The 18,744-nt window shown below is 39.0% G+C and overlaps 1 protein-coding gene across 2 annotated transcripts; it reads left to right on the top strand.

Annotated features, from left to right (window-relative positions):
• The first annotated feature begins 4,022 nt into the window (after nt 1-4,022).
• alkal2b (ALK and LTK ligand 2b) lies at nt 4,023-17,851 on the top strand. 2 transcript variants are annotated; one of them, XR_013490477.1, is made up of 6 exons: nt 4,023-4,573; nt 5,933-6,183; nt 13,753-13,806; nt 14,182-14,262; nt 15,708-15,921; nt 17,143-17,851. XR_013490477.1 is itself a non-coding variant. In XM_033615928.2 (6 exons), exons 2-5 carry the CDS (start codon nt 5,943-5,945, stop codon nt 15,770-15,772), a joined length of 441 nt encoding a protein of 146 aa, XP_033471819.1. In that variant the 5' UTR covers nt 4,023-4,573; nt 5,933-5,942; the 3' UTR covers nt 15,773-15,779; nt 17,143-17,851. The 2 variants fall into 2 exon arrangements, 1 of the variants encoding a protein (XP_033471819.1); XM_033615928.2 differs by having other exon boundaries at nt 15,708-15,779.
• Nucleotides 17,852-18,744: the final 893 nt, after the last annotated feature.

Below are 18,744 nucleotides of genomic sequence, written 5' to 3'. Positions count from 1 at the left end.
ATCTGATAGGTTCTTTGGATGTTCCAAATGTTCTTGATCAGACTCTTAAGGAGAATTTTCAGGGGCCTTTGAGGGGGTTTAAAGGATGGCATTTGAATTAACATGAAGGAGATTCCAGAGGTCCTTATCTGACTTCCTGCGCCGCCGGTTGCGTACTCTCCAAACCGTTTTTAGAAATCAGGCAGTCCACCAGTCAAATTAGTTGTGCATTTTTTCCAGTGGATTTATCGTTCATGAACTCCTGTAAAATCTGTTGTCACGCAGTCCCAACAGAGATCTGCGAGAACAGATCCACGGTTTGTTCCTCAGAGCACCCGCAGCTGTTTATGTCGAGCAGACAAAAATATGCATTGTCAGAATGATACAGCAGAGTGTGTCCCGGAGGAACGGGAACATATCAAGTGGTTATTGTTATCATTAACATTTTTTGCTTCCAAATTCAGAAAGGCGAGACACGAGACGTTTTATTTATGAGCATGATGGAGGTCTAAATCCAGGACACGAGTGGCTGCCGGGCGAAGAGAGAACCGGGGCAGCACAGCGACCCAAGACAGAGGGACACGGGGAGTTAATCCTGGAGACAGATTTAGAGCCATAATGGTTCTGACTCGCTGCGTTCAGACGTCTCCAGAGTCTCCAAGAACACATAGTTTTCCCACGACCCCATCTGACCTTTGACCCCTGTGTGTGTTTAATTTGTGTCATTAGACGTTTTGATTGTCTGAACGTTGATCCAGTAACAGCAGCGGATTGTGTTTGTCTTCGTTTGTTGCTCTGAGGATGTGAAACATGATTTTCGCACATCATCCTATGACAGATCACACCTTTCACAGCTGCACACACCTGGTGTTGTTGTTGGCCGTGCAGTTCATCACGTGTGGTTAAAGAATGTGTGTGTGTGTGTGTGTGTGTGTGTGTGTGTGTGTGTGTGTGTGTGTGTGTGTGTGATGCCAGCAGTAAGAGAACCTGGCAGAACGGAACGCTCTCACCAACTGTGTGTTTAGATTTTCTTCCATCTCTCATCACAGTCAAACATGTTTGCATCTGGTTTGTTCTGTTAAGTAAATAAGTAAGTAACATTTATTTACGTGATGCTTCTCGCAGACACAAAGTGTTTCACAACATAAAGACAAAGTGAGTACGACTATTTGCACACAAGAGAAAAGAAGACAGATAAGAACCTCTGGAATCTCCTTCACATTAATTTAAATGCCATCCTTTAAACCTCCTTTAGAAGCCCCTTAAATTTCTCCTTAAGAATCTGATCAAGAACCTTTGGAACATCCAAAGAACCAAAGAATCCATCCAAAAGAACATTATCAGGAGATTCTCAGATTCGGTTTAAGAGGTTCTTTGGGTTCCCCCAAAGTCCCCCCCCCCCAACCCTTAATAATTCCCGGAACCTCCTCAAACAACGTAGTCTCATACAACGCTTTGTAAAATATTGAAGGATTAGCGCTACACAAACGGAGCCACATTACAGCAGTTAATGCGAGATGAGACAAAGGCAGGTGGAAAAAATTCCAGTTCAGCAGTTGAAACAACAGATCTCAGTTTACTCAAATGGATAAAACAAGATTTGGTCAGGTGCTTCAAGGGGTGTCGAATGATGTTGACTGATCAAATTTTACCCCCAAATTACGCAGATTAGCATGAACAGCAGAGGAAAGAGGCCCAATACTTTGCGTAATGAGGGGGACCAACAACCAGAATCTCCGTCTTATCAGCTGTGAAAAATTCTCAGCGATCCAGACCCTGATCTCATGAAGGCAGTCTTCCTGTTTCCTGTTTCTGTCTTTGTTTAACTCTGTGTTGTTTAAGGCCTCACTTACCTTCAAACAGACAGGCTCGTAGGTTTTGATAAAAGCGACAGGAGAAGAAATCAAACCACAAACCTGGCGATCTCCAGTTGCCAGGAGAAGATGTTGGCATTGTGCATTTCTGCAAACCACAAATACATCTGCACGTTTCATACAAATCACAGTAACATTTCTAAAGTGACGTAGTCTCTGATCTGACTCTGTCATCAGGAGGTGGAGGGGTGGTGTACGGTGTGACACCCCGGGGAGATGCCAGCCAAGTTGCAGACCACCGTTCAACACCATCAGGGAGTCAGTGCTGTTTGTACCGTCGCTGTTTCTCCAGCAGGGATAGTGCCACGAAAAGCAGTTGTTTTTAAATGTCAGTTTTTTCAGCTACATGGTAACGTACAAATGTACAAAGGGGGCTGAGTTAAGTCTTCTGAGATAGTTTCAGAGGTTCTTGCCTTCCAGCAGTGTTCTCGGCTCTAAATCAACATTTCACTGAGTTTTCAGGTTTTGGGGGGACCTTAAAGTGTGTTCCAGGGATCCTTGGGGAGGGTCCTGGAGGAGGGTCCCTCAGGAGGTTAAAATAAGGTTTAAAATGTGCTCCAGAGGTTCTTGGAGACGTTCCAGAGCTGTGCGTGTAGTCAGTGCCACAGTGCTGAGGTACAGGCCTGGATATGTACAAAGTGGAGTTAATGGCCGTGAGAAAACTTTGTCAGCACTGCCGTGACCTGCATGAATAAACAGCCTGCACTCTGAGATCCAGGCCGTCATTCCTCCGCTTAAACCCTGAATAAATACAGGTTTAACAAACAGGAGCACACACACACACACACTCACACACGTACAGTATAGACTGTGAACCACACACACATCAGTACCCACATACTTTCCTGATAAAACCTGATTCCTGGTAAATCACTGCTCACACACAGACACACACATGTTCAGAACAGATGAACAAATAAAGGTGGAACCCTGAGAACAAGAAGAGTGTGTTCACTCTGTCCTCAGTCCTTATTACCCAGCGTTCCAGTGTCCACTTGTCTCTTGTTCTCTTGTCTACCTTTCGTGTGTTGAATATTTCATGTTTGTCTCTGTTCATATTAAGTTCCTCCTCAAAGACCTCTGGAACCTCCAACGGAGTCCGACACAGACCCTCAATCACCACGAGAGTCCGAAACTCTCCTATTGACCTCTGGAACGTCTTCAAGGTTTCTCTGGATGAAGAGACGAAGCCCAGCCCCTGAAATCTGCAAAGCAATCCCTGAAGTACCCGTCAGGAACATCCAACATTGGACCTCGAGAACCTTCTGTACAACCACTGGAACCCGAGCGAAAGAACGCCTCAAACAACTCTTTAAGGAACCCCCTCAAGAACCCTCATACGAATCAGCTCTGGTTCTTCAACCGGTTCTGTTCAGGTGCTTTTGAGCAAAGCAGCCCGAGTTCCAGTTTTGAATCATTGTGATTGATGACGTGTCATTAACGGAGGGCGTTGGACGATACACAGCACGGGTGAACAGGAGCAAGACGGTGAGTCATTGATTACCTGCGAACTTTTGTTCAATTATTATGGATATTTGTTTGAAATGACAACCGACCAGCTAATAACGACAAGAAGACGTAGAACACTGATACCGAAGAGAGTCTATCGTCTCTTTCCAGCATGTAGAGTACGACATGCCCACCAATGTTGGCACGGTTTTGTAGTTCAGGTCGAGGAAATCCCGGTATTTTTTGGGGACGGTCACTCGCGTGCAGTCGGTCATGTGTGACTGCTCGAATACCGCCACTTGGTCTTATGTACCCGCATACAGAGGCACCTTCAGCAGCACTATGTTACGCAGCGGGCGGCGGCAGTTTGTAACCCGAGAGTCCGTATTGGACGGAAGGGCGGACGAGTTGGCCAGATGGCACCTGTCAAAGTGGTATGATACACTGCCAGTTGGTGGCGTATACTGTAATGGAGTACTAGTACTGTCAGTACTTTTACCTGTAGTGGATTACTGTAGTAGATTACTCTGACAGAGTAGTGTCAGTACTTTTACCTGTAGTGGATTACTCTGACAGACACAGAGGGAGAGTTGCACCGCTGATCCTTCAAACTGTCTTTAAACGTCTCCGCGTGCATGTCGGCCCTCCGCTCGCACGTACACGCGCGCCTCTCTCCTCCTCCTCCTCCTCCTCTACTTGTATTTCCGTGATCATGTTGAGTCGCGCATGTGGACAGAGGAAGAGACGGAATAGGACGGAGGAGGAGAAGGAGCGCGCGTTGCACACACACACACACACCTGATCAACAGAGGACAGCTACAGGTTGTCTCGCGCCACACGCGGGTTTAAGTGGACACCTGGGGACAGGACAGGACAGGACAGGACGGGACGGGACGGGACGTGCAGTCTTCCCTTCGGTCTGCAGAGCACAGACATGACCCGAGCTCTCTGACAGCTGCTGCTGGAAGGCCCGGCTGATGATGATGATGATGAAGGTGATGATGATGGTGGTGATGATGATGATGAAGGGGCTTCTCCCGCTCCACGCGCTCCACCAGCCGGTCTGATAGTAAGATGCCACCGGGCCCCGGAGCTCGGCACGCGGCTCGGATCGAGAACAACCCGGGATAATAAAACAAGAGGAAACTCAGCAGCCACTGAACAGCAGAGACCCAGAACCCGGACCGGGACCAGCCGGGAGGGAGAGCGCGGGATCAGGGAGCTCTGCGCCGGGAGCAGAGGTGCACCGAGCCGCGTCAGGAGCCAGACAGGTAAAGTGACAGGAACACCTTCATGGTTCAATATCACATGAGCGAGAGACAGATTCGGGTCTGACTTCAGGAACCGGATTTAACTTTAAATCATAAAGTAACATCATCATAACACCGGTGCCGCTGATATGGAGACAGATTGGTGTCGAGATTATTTATACCAACAGACTGAAAATCCGTCTGTTAATTTGAGTTATAAATATAAAACATCTTTCACAAATACTTAAAAGATTTGTAAAATAAAAACACTGTCTAGTAACTATAAAACATCTGCACATACACAACTTAATTTTTCTTATATGTAAATACATTTAATTCCTTTACAACTGTTTTAAAAAAATGAATATCTTTTTTACATTTACGTCTGTCGGACAGATATTTGTTAATCAGATTTTTATTTATTAATCTGTGAATGTCTTTTTCATGAAATAATTTCAGAGAATTTCTAACTGAAGAAAAATGTTGTATTTGATGCGTAAGATATGGAAATAGATTTGTGCCAATGTTATTTAGACGAACCACGACAATCTGTGTGTACATTTAATCAGTAAATATAAAACTTCTTCCAGATAGAAAAATAGAAAAAAAATGAATAGCAAATATAAACAGACCTGCAAATACACGATTTATAGGATAAAAAAAATTAAAAAAGATCTGTGAATACATTTAACTAATTTACAAAGAATTTTTTTAAAAAAAATGAATATGTTTCTTACATTTACAACTTTCTGTTTATTGTCTTTCTCTGAATTGTTTGAATAATTTCTGAAAGGCCAGCTGGAGTACAGCCGACCGTCAACTGTCAGCTGGTGTTTCAACATTAAAACAACATTGAATCAATGTTGAATTCTGATGGTTATATAAAGGTAAAAAGAATTCTCATACATCACCATTGAAATTACAGAAAGATCTGTGTCAACGTTGAGACAACTTTGAAACAATGTTTAAAGTTTATGGATCAACATTGAAACAACACTGTGTGTTCAATGTTGATTCATCTTTACAACAAACATTTGCAGCTACAAACAGAAAAATAACAGCGTTTAAAGGTCAGACCATTTTTAACAAGACAAAATGAATTTTCTGCAGAGAATGTGTGTGAACGCTGACGGCTGGAATTAAAACAAAAACAATCTGACTCAGTGGTGTGAGAACCTGTCAGAACTGGAGGCTGAACTGTATCTCCTGAAGAAGCTCAGGGCTGAAATACACCAACTGATTGTTATCGTTCGTTATCGCACCAACAAATAGACCGTCAAAGTAAAAACTCGGTTACTAGATCTCATGAGAGGTCTGGAAAATGTGCCAGAAGTGACCTCATGCTAAGAGCTGTAATCAATCAGGCTGTGCTCCCTGTAGGTCAGCAGTGATGCTGCTCCCGCGCCTCCCGGTCCTGTCGGCGCTCCTGGTTCTGCTGCTGGCCGCTGGACGCTGCACCGCGGTAACTGTGCTCCGGGGCTCAGGTACCCGGGTGGAGGGGCGTCCAGACGGACGCAGCCTGCTGGAGCTGGTCGGCCGGTACCCGAAACCGAGGACCGAGACGGCAGTGGGACTCACCAGACATGGAATGAGAACCCCGGAGAGAGAAAGCAGGTCACACCAGGGACTGGGTCAGTATTATTACTACTGCTACTGCTACTGCAACGACTACTGTTACTACTGTTACTATTACTATTACTACTGCTACTGCAACGACTACTGTTACTATTACTATTACTACTGATAATGCAACGACTACTGTTACTACTGTTACTACTACTACTGATAATGCAATGACTACTGTTACTATTACTATTACTACTGATAATGCAATGACTACTGTTACTACTGTTACTATTACTACTACTACTGATAATGCAACGACTACTGTTACTACTGTTACTACTACTACTGATAATGCAACGACTACTGTTACTATTACTATTACTACTGATAATGCAATGACTACTGTTACTACTGTTACTATTACTACTGATAATGCAATGACTACTGTTACTACTGTTACTATTACTACTGATAATGCAATGACTACTGTTACTATTACTATTACTACTGATAATGCAATGACTACTGTTACTACTGTTACTATTACTACTACTACTGATAATGCAACGACTACTGTTACTACTGTTACTATTACTATTACTACTGATAATGCAACGACTACTGTTACTACTGTTACTATTACTACTACTACTGATAATGCAATGACTACTGTTACTATTACTATTACTACTGATAATGCAATGACTACTGTTACTACTGTTACTATTACTACTACTACTGATAATGCAACGACTACTGTTACTACTGTTACTATTACTACTACTACTGATAATGCAACGACTACTGTTACTATTACTATTACTACTGATAATGCAATGACTACTGTTACTACTGTTACTATTACTACTACTACTGCTACTGCAACGACTACTGTTACTATTACTACTACTACTGATAATGCAACGACTACTGTTACTACTGTTACTATTACTACTACTACTGCTAATGCAACGACTACTGTTACTATTACTATTACTACTGATAATGCAACGACTACTGTTACTACTGTTACTATTACTACTACTACTGCTAATGCAACGACTACTGTTACTATTACTATTACTACTGATAATGCAACGACTACTGTTACTACTGTTACTATTACTACTACTACTGATAATGCAACGACTACTGTTACTATTACTATTACTACTGATAATGCAACGACTACTGTTACTACTGTTACTATTACTACTACTACTGATAATGCAACGACTACTGTTACTATTACTATTACTACTGATAATGCAACGACTACTGTTACTACTGTTACTATTACTACTACTACTGCTACTGCAACGACTACTGTTACTATTACTATTACTACTGATAATGCAACGACTACTGTTACTACTGTTACTATTACTACTACTACTGCTACTGCAACGACTACTGTTACTATTACTATTACTACTGATAATGCAACGACTACTGTTACTACTGTTACTATTACTACTGCTACTGCTACTGCAACGACTACTGTTACTACTGTTACTATTACTATTACTACTGATAATGCAATGACTACTGTTACTACTGTTACTATTACTACTGATAATGCAATGACTACTGTTACTACTGTTACTATTACTACTGATAATGCAATGACTACTGTTACTATTACTATTACTACTGATAATGCAATGACTACTGTTACTACTGTTACTATTACTACTACTACTGATAATGCAACGACTACTGTTACTACTGTTACTATTACTATTACTACTGATAATGCAACGACTACTGTTACTACTGTTACTATTACTACTACTACTGATAATGCAATGACTACTGTTACTATTACTATTACTACTGATAATGCAATGACTACTGTTACTACTGTTACTATTACTACTACTACTGATAATGCAACGACTACTGTTACTACTGTTACTATTACTACTACTACTGATAATGCAACGACTACTGTTACTATTACTATTACTACTGATAATGCAATGACTACTGTTACTACTGTTACTATTACTACTACTACTGCTACTGCAACGACTACTGTTACTATTACTACTACTACTGATAATGCAACGACTACTGTTACTATTACTACTACTACTGATAATGCAACGACTACTGTTACTATTACTACTACTACTGCTACTGCAACGACTACTGTTACTATTACTACTACTACTGATAATGCAACGACTACTGTTACTACTGTTACTATTACTACTACTACTGCTAATGCAACGACTACTGTTACTATTACTATTACTACTGATAATGCAACGACTACTGTTACTACTGTTACTATTACTACTACTACTGCTAATGCAACGACTACTGTTACTATTACTATTACTACTGATAATGCAACGACTACTGTTACTACTGTTACTATTACTACTACTACTGATAATGCAACGACTACTGTTACTATTACTATTACTACTGATAATGCAACGACTACTGTTACTACTGTTACTATTACTACTACTACTGATAATGCAACGACTACTGTTACTATTACTATTACTACTGATAATGCAACGACTACTGTTACTACTGTTACTATTACTACTACTACTGCTACTGCAACGACTACTGTTACTATTACTATTACTACTGATAATGCAACGACTACTGTTACTACTGTTACTATTACTACTACTACTGCTACTGCAACGACTACTGTTACTATTACTATTACTACTGATAATGCAACGACTACTGTTACTACTGTTACTATTACTACTGCTACTGCTACTGCAACGACTACTGTTACTACTGTTACTATTACTATTACTACTGATAATGCAATGACTACTGTTACTACTGTTACTATTACTACTACTACTGATAATGCAACGACTACTGTTACTACTGTTACTATTACTACTACTACTGATAATGCAACGACTACTGTTACTACTGTTACTATTACTACTACTACTTATAATGCAACGACTACTGTTACTATTACTATTACTACTGATAATGCAATGACTACTGTTACTACTGTTACTATTACTACTACTACTGATAATGCAACGACTACTGTTACTATTACTACTACTACTGATAATGCAACGACTACTGTTACTACTGTTACTATTACTATTACTACTGCTACTGCAACGACTACTGTTACTACTGTTACTATTACTACTGATAATGCAATGACTACTGTTACTACTGTTACTATTACTACTACTACTGATAATGCAACGACTACTGTTACTATTACTATTACTACTGATAATGCAACGACTACTGTTACTACTGTTACTATTACTACTACTACTGATAATGCAACGACTACTGTTACTATTACTATTACTACTGATAATGCAACGACTACTGTTACTACTGTTACTATTACTACTACTACTGATAATGCAACGACTACTGTTACTATTACTATTACTACTGATAATGCAACGACTACTGTTACTACTGTTACTATTACTACTACTACTGCTACTGCAACGACTACTGTTACTATTACTATTACTACTGATAATGCAACGACTACTGTTACTACTGTTACTATTACTACTGCTACTGCTACTGCAACGACTACTGTTACTACTGTTACTATTACTATTACTACTGATAATGCAATGACTACTGTTACTACTGTTACTATTACTACTACTACTGATAATGCAACGACTACTGTTACTACTGTTACTATTACTACTACTACTGATAATGCAACGACTACTGTTACTATTACTATTACTACTGATAATGCAATGACTACTGTTACTACTGTTACTATTACTACTACTACTGATAATGCAACGACTACTGTTACTATTACTACTACTACTGATAATGCAACGACTACTGTTACTACTGTTACTATTACTATTACTACTGCTACTGCAACGACTACTGTTACTACTGTTACTATTACTACTGATAATGCAACGACTACTGTTACTACTGTTACTATTACTACTACTACTGCTACTGCAACGACTACTGTTACTATTACTATTACTACTGATAATGCAACGACTACTGTTACTACTGTTACTATTACTACTGCTACTGCTACTGCAACGACTACTGTTACTATTACTATTACTACTGATAATGCAACGACTACTGTTACTACTGTTACTATTACTACTACTACTGCTACTGCAACGACTACTGTTACTATTACTATTACTACTGATAATGCAACGACTACTGTTACTACTGTTACTATTACTATTACTACTGCTACTGCAACGACTACTGTTACTATTACTATTACTACTGATAATGCAACGACTACTGTTACTACTGTTACTATTACTACTACTACTGATAATGCAATGACTACTGTTACTATTACTATTACTACTGATAATGCAACGACTACTGTTACTACTGTTACTATTACTATTACTACTGCTACTGCAACGACTACTGTTACTATTACTATTACTACTGATAATGCAACGACTACTGTTACTACTGTTACTATTACTACTGCTACTGCTACTGCAACGACTACTGTTACTACTGTTACTTTTACTATTACTACTGATAATGCAACGACTACTGTTACTACTGTTACTATTACTACTGCTACTGATAATGCAACGACTACTGTTACTACTGTTACTATTACTACTGCTACTGCTACTGCAACGACTACTGTTACTACTGTTACTATTACTACAACTACCACTACTCTGTAGGACATTAAAGGGACGACACTTTAGTACGTCTTCCTGATTATTGTGACATTTCAAAGTCGGGACTTTGATGTAGAACTGAGTACTTTTATACTTCAGTAAAGTATCTGAATACTTCCTCCACCTCTGGAGGTTAAAGTTCAGGGGCCGTATTCACAAACATTCTGAGAACACTCTCACAGAGCTCTTAACTCAGCCTAAAGACTTTTAGTAAGGAGTCCTAGCTTAGGAGTGATTTAGGAAAGTTCTCAGAGCAACTCTGACCAAGGAAGGGACAGAAACCTTTATCTTAGTGAAGAACCACGGTTGACCCCGTTGCTAGGTGCGATGCTTGTGATTGGTTGTCACAGACGCAGCCTTTTGCGGGCCTGCAAGGTGTGGACACCAAGTGGAAATGAAATGAACTGCATCACAATATGAGACTGTGAAAGTGTCATCATTGTTAGTGTGGTCACTGCTGATGGAAGGTTGAGACAGACCAAAGTCATCACTGCTGCACTGTTGTGTTTTTACAGTTTTTCAAGTATCTTAGTGTTGTGATCATCTTCCGTTATAATGATATTGTGTTAGGTGGGAAATGTGTGCATACCCCTAATTAGATCGACCACAAACATTATCCCTGCACAATCTAAGCTGTGGCATTTCATTTACTCACGGTCATTCAGTGTTTGGAGAATATTTCTCAGACCTCTTTGTGTTTCCACCATTGTCTGCTCTTAAACCTCTTGAAGTCCTCGTCTCTGCTCCTGACAGTTTTTCACCTTAGGATCTCTTTTCAGGTGGAAGATGTTTTGTGAATAACTTTTATCTTTACACGGACCTGGTCTTAACTTTAAGGGGAAATTCTAAGAAAAAGTCACGATTCTAAGAATTTTCTTAGAATTTCATCACTAGGAGCTACTCTTAGTGCTAGGAAGCTTTGTGAATACGGTCCAGACGTCCAGACGGTGACCTGTGGCTCCTTTTACGTCAGTGAATGTTAACGATGAGTTTTTAATGTTTTGTCGGACGAACAGAATCTAAGGTCTGAGCTGGGTAAACAACCACCAGCAGCAGTTACATAAGGCACAAACAGAGAGTTGATTCTGGAGCAGCGAACGTCACAACACTCAGAGCTGGATCACCTCAGGACATCTGGTTGTTTGGATCAGTCAGGTCGACTCCACTTTAACTCGTCAGGGCATTTACAGTGGGCTCCATTAGAGCCGTCAGCTGATAGCCAGCACCTCAGGGTCCTCAGCCCGGTGACATCATCAGCCCTCTTCTTCTTCTTCTTCTTCAGTGTCGGGTTGTTTTTTACCTCAGAGCAGATATTTCAATGATGGATTCATTTGTAATAATCATAATCATGGGACTCAGAAAGCTGAACTTGACTTGACAAGACTTACCATTAGACGTTTGTGTGAAAATTTGTCATTGTAAGTGTATAAATTCTTGACTTACAGCCATAAACATGTTCTGTAAGGACACAATGACCTTTGACCTCTGAACCACCAAATCAGGTCATTCATGAGTCCAAGCAAATGTTTGTGCCAAACTTGAGGGTACTCCTTCAAGGTCTTCTTGAGATCACATTCACAGGAATGAGATGGACACATGGTCACAGTAACCTTTTGACCTCTGACCACTAAAACCCAATCAGTTCAGCACTGAGCCCAGGTGAACATTTTAGCCAAATCTGAGGAAAGTCCCTCAAGGTGTTTTTGAGATAATGTGTTCATGAGAGGAGGACGGACAGACAACCCAAAAACATAATGCCTCTGGCCCCAGCTATCACCAGTACAGAGACATGATGAGGTAATCAGATTAACACACAGTGAATGTGGGGAAGTGAGGGCCCCTGCAGGTCTGGGGCCCCTGCAGGTCTGGGGTCCTGGGTATTTCTTGTTTTAAAGCTTTTATGGGGCCACTGATGGATTTATCCATCATAACAGTACTTTATTTAACTTTATTACAACAGTATGTTATTCGAATTAATTAGTAAAATAAAGTACTGTTCCAAGAAAGTTGAATAACGTACTGTTGTAATAAAGTAAAATAAAGTGCTTTATTCAACTTTATTAGAACAGTACTTTATTTAACTTTATAGAACAGTACTTTATTTTACTTTATTAGAACATTTCTTTATTTAACTTTATTATAATTCTACCTTATTAAACTTTATAACAGCAGCTCATTTTACTTTATTAGAACAGTACTTTAACTTTATAGAACAGTACTTTATTTAACTTTATTATAACTCTACCTTATTAAACTTTATTATAACAGCAGCTCATTTTACTTTATTAGAACAGTACTTTAACTTTATAGAACAGTACTTTATTTAACTTTATAGAACAGTACTTTATTTTACTTTATTAGAACAGTACTTTATTTAACTTTATAGAACAGTACTTTATTTTACTTTATAGAACAGTACTTTATTTTACTTTATTAGAACAGTGCTTTATTTAACTTTATAGAACAGTACTTTATTTAACTTTATTAGAACAGTACTTTATTTTACTTTATTAGAACAGTACTTTATTTAACTTTATAGAACAGTACTTTATTTTACTTTATTAGAACAGTACTTTATTTAAATTTATAGAACAGTACGTTATTTAACTTTATTATAACAGTACTTTATTTAATTTTATAGAACAATGCTTTATTTTATTTTATTAGAACAGTATTTTATTCAAAATTAATTAACAGTAATTATTGTAACTTAATTGTCACTGTATCTTATTAAACTTTGTTAGAACAGTACTTTTTTTACTTTAATATAACTTTTTTCTGGAGCTTTTGAACTGTACCTGTTTATTTGTTTGTTTGTTTGTTTGTTTGTTGACAGCTCTGCTCCATTAATTTGCATTTTAAATTCAATGCAGCAAACTGGTGGGGGATGGTCGTATAAAGATAAACATCACTACTGCGACTGGAGCTGATTTATTTTTGTTTTTATTTCAGAGGGTCACCCCCGAGATCCTCAACACAAGGAAAAGTTCATCAGACACCTGACAGGTACGAACACCTGACAGGTACACCATCCTGCCTCGACAACCTGGCAGGACAACCTTTGATTGAAGTATCTGCTGCCGATCCTGATGTACCTGAGTGCAGGAATTGAACTTGTGATGGAGTGTTTGTACAGTGTGGTATCAGTAAATGATGTGAGCAGACAATGGACGATGTAATGTTTGTACTCGATGTTTCACGACTAGCTTCACGTTATTAACATGCTCAAAGTGAAGAAATCGTCACATTTGAACAGTGCTTTGTTAAACTTTATTAGAACATTATAATAACATACCTGAATATGCTAATGAGATGCTTTGTCACAGCCCTTGTTCCAATCAGAGCACGGCGTCCCTAAACTGTGTTTCACTCTGTCCTCAGGTCCTCTTTACTTCAACCCAAAGTGCAGGAAACATTTCCACAGACTTTACCACAACACCAGAGACTGTACCATACCTGCCTGTGAGTACACACACACACAAAACTTGTTTTAAGACACACACACACACACACACACATTTTTGTTAACACACACACACACACACACACACACATTTTTGTTAACACACACTCGTTCCAAGATAAACACAGCGCTACATGCATGATTTAAGATCACAGGAGCTGCTGCTGTTCTGACATGATTACTGACTGATAACACACACTGTGTGTGTGTGTGTGTGTGTGTGTGTTGGCCTGTCCCTGCAGGACTCAATCAGTTCAAACTGTTCAAACAGAAACACTTTGTGTTTTATTAACTGTTAGTTTGTGTCAGAGCAGAAAGTATCCGAGTACTTTTACCTTAGTTATGTACTCAAAGCCGTTTCTATAAATAAAAGTACTGATACCTCAGAGTAAAACACTTTAATACAAGTACTGATACCTCAGAGTAAAACACTTTAATACAAGTACTGATACCTCAGAGTAAAAACACTTTAATACAAGTACTGATACCTCAGAGTAAAACACTTTAATACAAGTACTGATACCTCAGAGTAAATACACTTTAATACAAGTACTGATACCTCAGAGTAAAACACTTTAATACAAGTACTGATACCTCAGAGTAAATACACTTTAATACAAGTACTGATACCTCAGAGTAAAACACTTTAATACAAGTACTGATACCTCAGAGTAAAACACTTTAATACAAGTACTGATACCTCAGAGTAAATACACTTTAATACAAGTACTGATACCTCAGAGTAAAAACACTTTAATACAAGTACTGATACCTCAGAGTAAAAACACTTTAATACAAGTACTGATACCTCAGAGTAAATACACTTTAATACAAGTACTGATACCTCAGAGTAAAAACACTTTAATACAAGTACTGATACCTCAGAGTAAAACACTTTAATACAAGTACTGATACCTCACAGTAAAAATACTTTAATACAAGTACTGATACCTCAGAGTAAAACACTTTAATACAAGTACTGATACCTCAGAGTAAAACACTTTAATACAAGTACTGATACCTCACAGTAAAAATACTTTAATACAAGTACTGATACCTCAGAGTAAAACACTTTAATACAACTACTGATACCTCAGAGTAAAACACTTTAATACAAGTGGTAATGGATGTATTTGAGTACACAGTGTGAGTACTTGTTGCAGAGCTGCTGAGTGAATGTGAGCTCCAGGTTTTAAACATACATGTTTTTACGTGTTCTGTATTTCCTGTTCCTTCAACAACAACAAGCCCAGTGGGACATTTTTCCACCATGACAGAAAACTGATGACCTAATTGACATGATACGGTTCTACTTTAGCCCGGGGCTAGCTTGTGCTAAGCTAGGCTAAAGATTTCATGAGCCTTGTGACACAGCAGCCGTAGATTAGATCTGTTTTCACCAGATTCAAAATGTTGTTGTTGTTTTGTGCTCTGATGTTCTCAGATTATAAAAGATGTGCTCGTCTGCTGACTCGATTGGCCAACAGCCCCCGCTGCAGCGAGAGATAAACACATGGTGAGACTGCCCCGTCTTCTCTCTGTACAGACCGTAATATGCATCACCGCTCTGTTTTCACTGTGAACACTGTGTGATGTGTTCCTACTGTGGAACCATGCCAGGTCTGAACCAGACTGGACCAGGCGTATCAACGTCAAAGGTCAGAGCCGACAGACACAGTCACTTCCTTAAGTTAAAATGTTTTGTCCGACTGCAAAGAACCGACATTTGTTCCTAAAACGGTCTTCATTATCTGACATGATATCAGAGCTGCCTGTAGATCCTGTAGATCCAGCAGAACATAGAGTCTGTAGATCCTGTAGAACATAGAGTCTATAGATCCAGCAGAACATAGAGTCTGTAGATCCTGTAGAACATAGAGTCTATAGATCCAGCAGAACATAGAGTCTGTAGATCCTGTAGAACATAGAGTCTATAGATCCAGCAGAACATAGAGTCTGTAGATCCTGTAGAACATAGAGTCTATAGATCCAGCAGAACATAGAGTCTGTAGATTCTGTAGAACATAGAGTCTGTAGATCCAGCAGAACATAGAGCCTGTAGATTCTGTAGAACATAGAGTCCATAGATCCAGCAGAACATAGAGTCTGTAGATCCTGTAGAACATAGAGTCTATAGATCCAGCAGAACATAGAGTCTGTAGATCCTGTAGAACATAGAGTCTATAGATCCAGCAGAACATAGAGTCTGTAGATTCTGTAGAACATAGAGTCTGTAAATCCAGCAGAACATAGAGCCTGTAGATTCTGTAGAACATAGAGTCCATAGATCCAGCAGAACATAGAGTCTGTAGATCTTGAAGAACATAGAGTCTGTAGATCCTGTAGAACATAAAGTCTGTAGAACATCTTAAACCCAATATCTACAAATCATTGGGGCTTTAAGTCTCTAGAACCTTGAAACTGTTGATCTAAAGTCTCTTAAACCTGTATAATAAACTTTACAGCTTTTAGAACCTGAAAACATTTCTGTACGTAGAACCTGTAGAACGTTCTGTCCGTAGATCCTGTAGAACATAGAGTTTGAAGATCCTGTAGCTTTGAAGATCAGTGATATAAAACTACAGAGAAGTCTTTAGAACCCATAGAGCAGCCTACACAACCATTAGAACATAGAGTCTGTACAGTGTGTAGGGGGGAGAGTTTGGTGAACCTTTAGAACAGAGAGTCTGTGGATCTAGAACGGTCAAGAATCATAACTATAACGATAACTTGGTTGTTCTCGTGACAGTTGTGGCGTGGATTTAGCCGTCCACTTGAGTTAGAATGTTTTAAAATGATACTCATGAATACTAGTTGTGGTTCTTGATGTTGAACATTTTTAGATCATAAATTTTCTTCTTCTCCTGTCGTTATCACAGCCTCTGGACAGGAAGTGCTGCCATGTCAATGAACAGGGTAGCACATCCTGATGAGGTCCATCCACTGACGAGCAGCAGAGGTTCTCCAGCCAAGAGAACCTCCTCTGAGGAACCACTGTGATGACTCTGATTCCCTACCAGTCTTTAGAACGCACTGTTCTCCGTCCTCTTCCAGCGTCATTATTATTTAACCCACCTGTCTATTCTACTTCTGTTCTGTTCAACAACTTGTCCACGATCTTCTACAAGGTTCATCTGTTCTTCATGAACGTGTTGTGTTCTCCTGGGTTCTGCTGATCTCCACCTCTCATTCAGACTGAAAAAAGAGAACAGATTTCTATTTTTCTAAAGCCGTCTGATGATCTCAGGTGATTCTACTGGTTTCTACTGAAGCTGGAACGAAGTGGAATGGCGCCTGAAGAACAAGAAGAACATCAGATTTGATCTGGACGCTGACGCAGGTTTCAACAGAACCTTTAATCTGGGACCAAATGTTTTTCAGGGTTTTGTTTCTCTTGATATTTCGGACACCGCTGACGTCTCGGAGGAACTATAAATGGACAAACCCTCTGATTGGACGTCGGCTGAATGTGTTTGATGTTCCTGGTTCATCATAAAAACAGTGATAATATTCAGTATATTTATATGCTTTCAGATGCATGTGCAATATGTACATACTGTCAGAGAATAAAGACGCACGTTTGATACATGTTTTTAACACATTAAGACTTTTTATTCTCCTGGTTCTTCATGGCCGTTCTGACAGAACCTCTACACTGAGTGGTTCTGTAAACCCAAGTTACGTTCAACACCACAAGTTTTTCTACAGTCAGTGCCAGAATGTTTTTTTTTTTTACGTTGAGTTTCATAAAGTTTAACGTTTAGTTGCATAAAGTTTTTAACATTCAATGGCAGAAAGTTTAATGTTTAAAGCCAGAAAGTTTTTTTTAATGTTCAATGCCAGAAAGCTTTTTAAAATTCAGTGTCAGAGAGTTTTTTAATGTTCCATTTCAGTACATATTTTTGACATTCAATGCCAGAAGGTTTAATGTTTAATGCCAGAAAGTTATTTTATGTTCAATACCAGAAGGAATTTTAACGTTCAGTGCCAGAAAGATTTTTAACTTTCAATGCCAGGTAGGTTTTTATTGTGTAATGCCATTTTTTTTATTGTTCAATGCCAGGAAGTTTGACGTTCAATGCTGGAAAGATTTTTTTTAATGTTCAGTGCCACAAGTTTTTCTATAGTCAGTGACACAAAGTTCAATGTCTAATTCCAGAAAGTTTTGTGAAAGTGTCAGAAAAATTAATGTTCAATGCCAGATAACTATTTAATATTCTGTTTTAGTACAAGTTTTCAACATTCAATGCCAGAATATTTAACGCTTAGTGCCAAAAATTTTAACATTTAATTCCAGAAAGAATTTTAACATTCAATGCCAGGGAGGATTCTAACATTTAATGGCAGATTTTTCTTTGTTACGTTCACTGCCAGAAAGTTTTTTCATGTTCATTTCCAGTGTTTTTAACATTCAGTGCCAGAGTTTTTTAACTTTCAATGTCAGGATTTTTTTTTCAATGTTAACTGCCAGCAAGTTTTTC

This window comes from Epinephelus lanceolatus, chromosome 24, assembly GCF_041903045.1.
Source record: "Epinephelus lanceolatus isolate andai-2023 chromosome 24, ASM4190304v1, whole genome shotgun sequence".
Classification (NCBI taxonomy): domain Eukaryota; kingdom Metazoa; phylum Chordata; class Actinopteri; order Perciformes; family Serranidae; genus Epinephelus; species Epinephelus lanceolatus.
The sequence above is the reverse complement of the archived record's forward strand: the minus strand, read 5'-3'. Positions and strand labels throughout refer to the sequence as shown.